This window comes from Petaurus breviceps, unplaced genomic scaffold, assembly GCF_028583685.1.
Source record: "Petaurus breviceps papuanus isolate PSGF00001 unplaced genomic scaffold, PetGlider_PUasm1.0 126, whole genome shotgun sequence".
Lineage (NCBI taxonomy): Eukaryota > Metazoa > Chordata > Mammalia > Diprotodontia > Petauridae > Petaurus > Petaurus breviceps.
Window position 1 is genome coordinate 32,707,866 of NW_027185655.1, and position 8,078 is coordinate 32,715,943.

Consider the following 8,078-nt stretch of genomic DNA (forward strand, 5'->3'; position numbering starts at 1 on the left):
TACCCTTTTGACTATTTACCAATTGAGGGATAGCTCTTTTTCTTATAAATATGAAATCGTTCTTTATAAAACTTGGAAGTGAATCCTTCATCAGGGAAATTTGCCACAAAGACTTCTCATTGGCAAAGGATTGATATGTGGGGTGAGTGAGGCGGTAAGGATGACACTGAGGTTTTGTGCCTGAGTGACTGGGAGGAGGTGGTATCTTCACCAATAATAGGGAGGTTCCATTTTGGCGTTTGAAAGGCCTGTTGTAGATGGATATTTCAGGAGAGACATCAGGACTAATCTGGGGTATCACCTGTATTGAGATGATAGTTGACCCTATATCAATTCATGAGATCACCAAGTGTCATAGAAGAGAGAGAAAGAGAAGGGGGCCCAGGACAGAGTCATGTATCTGCTTAGAGCTTATATAGTAGGAAATACTGATCTACATATATATGGTGTGAAGGGCTAATCTATCCCTAATTTTTACCATAATGCTTTCCTGGAAGTTTTTGTCAAATAGTGAGTCCTCAGCTCTCTATTACTAATCTGTTCTACTAAAAGACTTCTACTTTTTAACCAACACTAAATCATTTTGAGGATTGCTGCTTTGTAATATAAACTGAGCTCTGGTACTGTTAGGCCCCCTTCTTGCCCAATATTTCTTATAATTACCCTTGAGATTCTTCCTCTTGTTCCTCCAGATGAATTTCATTATTTTTTTTTCCTAGTTCTATAAAGAATTCTTTTGGTAGTTTCACTGGTATGGCTCTGAATAAATAAACTGACTTAAATAGTATTGTCTTAATTGTATTTTCATGGTCTACCCATGAGCAATTACCATTTCTCTAATTATGTAAGTCTATTTATATACACTGTTTGATAGTTATATTCATATAATTTCTGTGTATGTCTTGATCAATGTACCCTCAATATTTTATATGTATGTGTGTATACATATATAAATATAAAAATTAATGTGTGTATGTGTGTGCATTGAGTGTGCATGCACCAAACCATAATAAAGCTATTTTGAAAGGAACGTCTCTCCCTCTCCCAACTGGGTTTGATGATAATACACAAAAATGCTGACTTTTTATATGGATTTATTTTATATCCTATAACATTGCTGAATTTGTTTCAATTAATTTTTAGTTGATTCTTTTGAGTACTATAGATCACAAATATCATATACAAAAAGTGATAGTTCTGTTTCCTCTTTGCTTATATATTTATTCTCTAAATTTCTTTTTCTAGTCCTATTCCTATAGTTAATACTTTTGACACTATAGTAAACAAAAAAGTGGTGACAAGGGACAACCTCTAGCCTTTTCCCCTTTTCAGATAATGTTGACTTGATAGAAGTAGATAGAAACTATTTACTATTTTAAGAAAAGGTCCATTTATTTCTATGTTTTCCAGTGTTTTAAAAGGAAACAAGCATTTTATTTTGTTAAATATTTTTCAGCACCTAAATGAAAAATCCAGGGCAGCTGGGTGGTGCAGTAGATAAGAATGGTGGGCCTGAAGTCAGAAGATCTGAGTTTAAATCCTTCCTCAGATATTTACTATCCATGTGACCCTAGGTAAGTCACTTAACTCTATTTGCCTTAATTTCCTCATCAGTAAGATGAGAATGAAATGCCAAACCACTCCAGTGTCTTTGCCAAGAACATCCCAAATGGGAATGAAGAGCTGAATAGGTCTGAAATGAATGAACAACTAAATATATCATCATATGATTTTTAGTTTGCCATTAATATGGTTTATTAAATTTACTTTTCCTTATACTGAATCAACCTTGCACTGCTGGTATAAAGCCAAAGTCATTGTATATAATTTGTTTAATATGTTATTAAAGCCTCTTTGCTAATATTTTATTTAATATTTTTTCATAGAAGTTCATTAGGAATATTGGCATATAGTATTTCCTTTGTTTCTCTTCGCTTTTAGTATCAAGACCACATTGGTATCATAGAAAGTTTGGAAAAATACACTGTTTCTACTTTTGCAAACAAAATGTTGAATATCTGAATACTGGAGATGCTTGAGAGACTTTACTTGTATTATTTCTTTGGGATTTCATTTATGGATTGTTCAATGCTTATTTCTTATGCTGAGAATCTAAGTATTTTATATTTTTGTATATATTTATTTATTTCATCCATGTTAGCATATAATTGGGCAAAAAAGTTCCTGATGACTTATCTTCAACTGTTGTGAATTCTCATTTTTCATACAATTTGGTTTTCCTCTCTTTTTAATGAGACTAATTCTTGATTTCGTAAGGTTAAAAAAACTTCCTGGTTTCATTTTTAATTCAATAAGTTTTTAGTTTTCAATTTTGTTAATTTCTTCTTTCAATTAAAATAAATTTACTCTGACATTTAGTTGGGACTTTTGATTTTTTGCTTTTCTATTTTTTTAATGATACATTGTGTCACTGTCATTTTCTTTCATAAAACTTTCTATTAGTTCACTAATTTTTTTAGAATGAAATTATTTAGTGTACAATTAATTTTTAATCCTTTCAACAAAGGATTTTACAGAATATAATTTTTATTGCATTTTGGTGAGTAAAAGATGTTTTTAGTATTTTGGCTTTTCTGCATTTGTTTGTAAAGCTTTTCTGCCACAATACGTGGTCAACTTTTGTAAACGTTCCACATAGTTGAGAAACAGATGAACTATTTTTTGTTTATTTTCAGTAACTGCCAAATATTTATCATTTTAAAATTTTAAAATTTCAATTCAAGTCCTTAACTTTTTAAAAATCTTTTTGTTTTGTTTCATCTAGGTATGAACGAAGTATACTGAGGCTCCCAACTAGCATAATTTCACTATTAGTCTGTGAAATCCAATGAAATTTTCCTTTAAGTATTTACGCTAAGCTGTTTAGTATGTACATATAACGTAGTTTCCCTGCTTACTTCCATGATCTTGTCTCTTTTTACAGTTGCCTTACCTGAAAGCCTTACCTAAAAGCACGTTTACCTCTGCTTTTCTGCATTCATCTGAAGCATAATAGACTTTCATCCAGTCCCTTATTTCAACTCAAGGTGAATCTTTGTTTCTAGTTTTGTGTAAACAACATGGTGCTGGATTTACTTTCTAATCCAGCCTGCTGTACTCTTCTGTTTGGTGGGTGAGCTCACCCCATTCATTTTTACTATCAAATTCGCATGTTAATTTGTCATTCCTCTCCTGAAGGAGAAACAGGAAGTCGCATATGCCAGGCAAGTCAAATCACCTTTATTTTACCTCCCTTCAGAAACTAATGGGAGGCAACCCATGACCCTGAACACAAAAGCCTTGCAATCACTGAAGAAAAGGAGCCTACCTGCCTTACCACTGCCAATTGCTGATAGGCTTGTAATTCCAAGAGCCCTGACATTGATATTAGTCCACAGACCGCCAGTTCTGCTTGCATCCTAGGCGTTACTGCCATTGTCTTGGGAAGAAACCCCTGCCTAGCTATGGCCTAACAACTGTTTCTCTGTGTGCTTAAATCCGTACCTCATGAGTAGCCACAACTACTAGATATTGGAAAAAGAAAGTTTTCACCACTAAATGGAAATGCTTTTGCCAGTAGAAATGTTATAGAGGATGCATTATAATCTGTTTCATCAGGACATCCTAAAGACTTGAGGACTTTTCCATGTTTTGCAGCTGATACCTTTTATATGTGTTTTCTTTCCCATTAAAATATGAGCTCATTAAAAGCAAGGACTATCTTGCTTTTCCAGCATTCCCAGCACTTAGCATTGTGCTTTGTACACAATAAATGGTTAATAAATGCTTTTAAATTCACTCAATCTTTAGTTTGTATTTTTTCCTCTTTCTTCCCCTGCCCCTCTCTTTACAAAGAAGGTGTCAGAAGAGAGTTTGCTTAACATTAGTGATCCGGAACTACAGTGATGTTTCTCCTTTCTCCCTCTTCCCTTCGCCCTGTCTGCAATCACAGGTTTCTACTGTTTTCTTTTATTTAATGCTTCCTTCATGTGACACCTTCCTACGACAAGTTTTGTTTTTAACTACTTCCTAACCTGTCCTGCCCTCTCTCTTAAGTCAACCGCCTTCCTGAACTTTTTCCAGTTCGGATAAGAATTAGTACATGGGATTCTCATTTCCCTCACTCCCCTCCCATTTTTGAACAAGCATCTCTTGCACTCCTATTGTGTGAGAGATTAAGATTTCTGCCTAGTATATTCTAATTCTTTCCCTCATATTTCCTTCCTCCCCATACCATCAAAAGAGTAAAATAGAAACAAAAACATAACTATTCTCTTTTGTCCTCAGGGGTCTCATTTAAGTTTCTCTGTGATCCTGGAGGGCAGGAGGGCTCTGAAAGGACTCTCTTTTCTTCTCTACTTTTTAGAATATAAATAATTCATCACCATATAGTTCCTTCTACATAATCAAATGTATTTATCTTTCTATAGTTTTCTTGTCTCCCATGTTTGCATTTCAAAGCATCTACTCACTTATGGTCTTTTTTATGAAGAATGTTTAAAAATCCTCATCATTAAAGGTCCATATTTTTCCCCAGTAGGATTATATTGAGGCAGCAAGGTGGCACAGTACAGAAAGCACTGGAAATGGATAGATTCAGGAAGACCTGAGTTCAAATCTCAACTCAGATGCTTACTAGCTGTGTGTGTCTGGACAGGATACTGCCTCAGTGTCCTTATCTGTAAAAAGGCGATACTAATGGTATTTGTCTGCCAAGGCTGTTACGAGGATCAAATGAGATATCTGTAAAGCATTCTGCAAACCTTAAAGTGCTATATAAATATTAGACATTATATTATCATGATATTATAATATTCAGTTTTGCCAAGTAGGTTATTTTTAGATGTAAGCTTTTATATTTTTCCTTTTGGAATATTGTATTCCAAACTCTTCTTGCTTTTTAAAGTGACATCTGCTAACTTTTGTCTAAGACTGAATATGCCTCAATTAGTACCTGAATGTTTTCTATTTGGCTTTTTGAATTACTTTTTTGTTGAACTGGGAGCTCTGTACTGCAGCTACTACACTCCTGGGAGTTTTCATTTTGGAGTTTCTTTTAGGAGATGACTGGTGTATTATTTTTATTTTCACGTTGTCCTCTCTTTCTAATAGATCTGGGTATTTTTGTCTATAATTTCTTGAACTATGGCAACAGGCTTTTTTTCTTTGGTTATGATTTTTAAGTGGTCTCATGATTCTTAGATTCTCTCTCCTTGAACTGTTTGGTGTTTTTGGTATTATATTTCTTAACATTTTTGTCTGTTTTTTTATTTCATTTTTAATATCTCTTTCTGACTCATGGAATCAGTGCTTTCTGCTTGACCATTTTAATTTTCTGAAAGTTCAACTCCTGGCTAAGAGTCACCATTATCCTTAGCTCTTTGTTTTCCTTGCAATTCTTTCCTCCCTGGCCGTTGTCTCCTTTAATGTCCCACTTTGTCTTATTTCATTTTTCCAGGTATGCTTGTAGTTGTTGTGAACAGGCCAATATTTTTCTGCGGCTTTAAGTGATTTTGTTGTAGTGCTTTTCTCCTCTTCTGGATTTACCTCCTGGTTTTCTCGCAGTCACACAGTATTTCTTCACTGTTTGTCATTTTCTTCTGTTTACTCATATTTCCAGCCTCAACTTCTGGATTGAGGCTTTTTGCCTAGGTCCAATTCTGCTCTGTCCCATACTTTTGGGTGCAGTGATCAGTCCCTGCTTGGTCCTGACTGAGGAGGCTAAGGCCAGAGCTGCTTTCTTCAAGAATTCCTGGGTTTTGCCTGTCTCCTGGTAGTTTGGCTTAGCCTTCAGCTGTGGCTCCGTCTGTCTGCTTACTCCTTCACAGTTCTGAATGACGAGTTGGTTCTGCCCTTTGCTCTGAGTCTGCGAGGTCCTCCCCCCCCATTCTATGGCTTGTGTTTTTGCAAGACCCCAAGCACTTTGCTGCCAGAGTGCTAGGTTGGTCCCATCTTTTGTTTTGGCTACAGCTGTGTCTCTGTGTGGGCTCTGCTGCTTGGGTACTCATTGGTCTTGCCCTCCCCGGCTCAGGTTCCAAGCACTATGCCTTCTACCTCCCTGGGTTGGTCTCTATCCACGTCACCCACAGGATTCTAGCAATCCATTTCTGCAGCCCTGGATTGGATGAAGGAGTTTACAACTATTTCTCTTTGGTTTTCTGTATTATTGTTTCTTCTGGAGCACTGATGGTATGTAGTGGGGGATCTGGGTTCCTCTAGGTCTCAATATGCTCTCATCTTCCCATAAATCCAGTCCTTTTTACTATCAAACAAAATTATCATCCTTTTATTTTACTTAATTCTTTAATTGCATAAAATAAAGCCTTTAGAACTAAGACAAAAGAGCAGGATATGGTTCTTATGTTTAGGAAAAAAAATAAACTTTTCTGTTAGACATACTAATAAACAAAATTGCAAAAGTGAGGTGAGTTTCATAAATGAGTGCATTTATCATTCAAATCTAATACAAGAATGAAGTTTTCTAGCCTCTAAATTTGTTTAACAATTTAGCTTAGATTTGAATGCAGAGATAAGAAAATGAGATTTAATTTCTTCTTGCTGTAAGAAATAATCATGTTGGCAAAGGGACCATCTCTAGACGCCTCAATCTTTTACCCGGTCCATTTACTTCTGACTTTTAACCTCCACTGCAGAAAACCCCTCTAGTTATTTAATTCACATACATACCTTCTGTGATGGGCGGTAACTTGAATCAATGCCTCTTGCCAAAGATTCATCCAACAGAGCTTTCAGCTTTTCAGCAGAATCCTTGCTCTTTGAATGTAAGAAGCCCAGTGCTTTCAAAAAAATGGGATCAAGTTCCAAGTTCACAGTAGCAGCCATTGCAATTACTAAATAAAAAAAAGAAACATGGAAAAAAGCATTTTATTGTCAACTCTTACTGATCTGTGACAATGTTTCAGCTTCAGACTTGCATTTTTCTGTCATACGGTATGGTTTTGCTTATGTTTGGTGAATACAAACTAATTCTTTTATCACCCTGGGTCAAACAGACTTAGAAGATAAATCTGCTACAAAAAAACACAAAATTCAAATAACAAATATGGTTATTCTTGGTATAAGTTTTCCTCAGTCTAAAGGCCTGACGTGTTTCAACAAGACTGGCTATAATCAAAATTTCTTATCACAACCTCTGTTTCTCTAATGATTTCCATTATAAAATCAAAGACAGACTCTATCAGATAGTGAAAGATATATTCAGAGGCAGCTAGATATCACAGTGGAGAGACAGCTGGGCCTGGAGTGAGGAAGACCTGAGTTCAAATCTGGCCTCAAACACTATCTGTGTGACCAGGGCCAAGTCACTTAACCCCTTTGCCTCAGTTTGCTCAATGGCAAACAGGGATAATAATATCTACCTCCTGGGGTGGTTTTGAGGATCATTGGTAAAGTGCTTAGCCCAGTGCCTGGCACATAGTAGGTGTCCTATCTATGCTTATTCCCTTCCCTGCTTCTTTTTCTTTCTGTCAGACTATAACAAAGTCACAGTCAAGAACTTAAAAAAAAAAAAAAAACACTAGCTGAGCCATAATTAGGGAGTGCCCTAAGTGCCTGGCCACAGGAGTTGTGGTTGTTACCTGGTTGGCTGTCGCCTGCCATGCATTCTACACTCCTTTTTGTCCTTTTCCTCTCAATCTCATGTACCTCAGAAAACTCTCCTCGTGCCCTGATTTTCTCAAAGATTAAAACAAATTTGGGGGAAGGGATGAAATCAAAATTATGTAAATGCCACTGGATTTATCATAATGCTAGAGTTCTTGTAGAACTTTCAGGAAGAATAATGATGAAGGTATTCTGTGATCTAGAATAATACTAAGAAAGTTTTAGTTTCAAAATATTGTGGATTCTGCCATAAAGATATATCTCTGATGGTCTTGTATACAAATGCCTTGGCTAGAAAGGAATTATTAAAATTAAAATTTACTATTTTTGTTCAATCCTTTGGTCTCCCCCCATGGTTTAGAATCCTCCTCTTGACTTTGGGGTTAATATTATAACATAGCACACTTGTATTATAACATAGCACACTTGCACTTAATATTATAACATAGCACACT

General features: G+C 35.7%; 1 protein-coding gene across 2 annotated transcripts in view; it reads right to left on the minus strand.

Moving 5' to 3' along the window:
• Window positions 1–8,078, minus strand: part of INTS12 (integrator complex subunit 12) — a 40,217-nt gene that overhangs the window by 25,068 nt on the left and 7,071 nt on the right. For both annotated transcript variants that reach the window (XM_069094762.1, XM_069094765.1), the window contains one exon: window positions 6,688–6,851. In XM_069094762.1, the coding sequence (XP_068950863.1) occupies window positions 6,688–6,843 (156 nt within the window). In that variant the 5' untranslated portion in view covers window positions 6,844–6,851. The remainder of the gene's footprint in view (window positions 1–6,687; window positions 6,852–8,078) is intronic.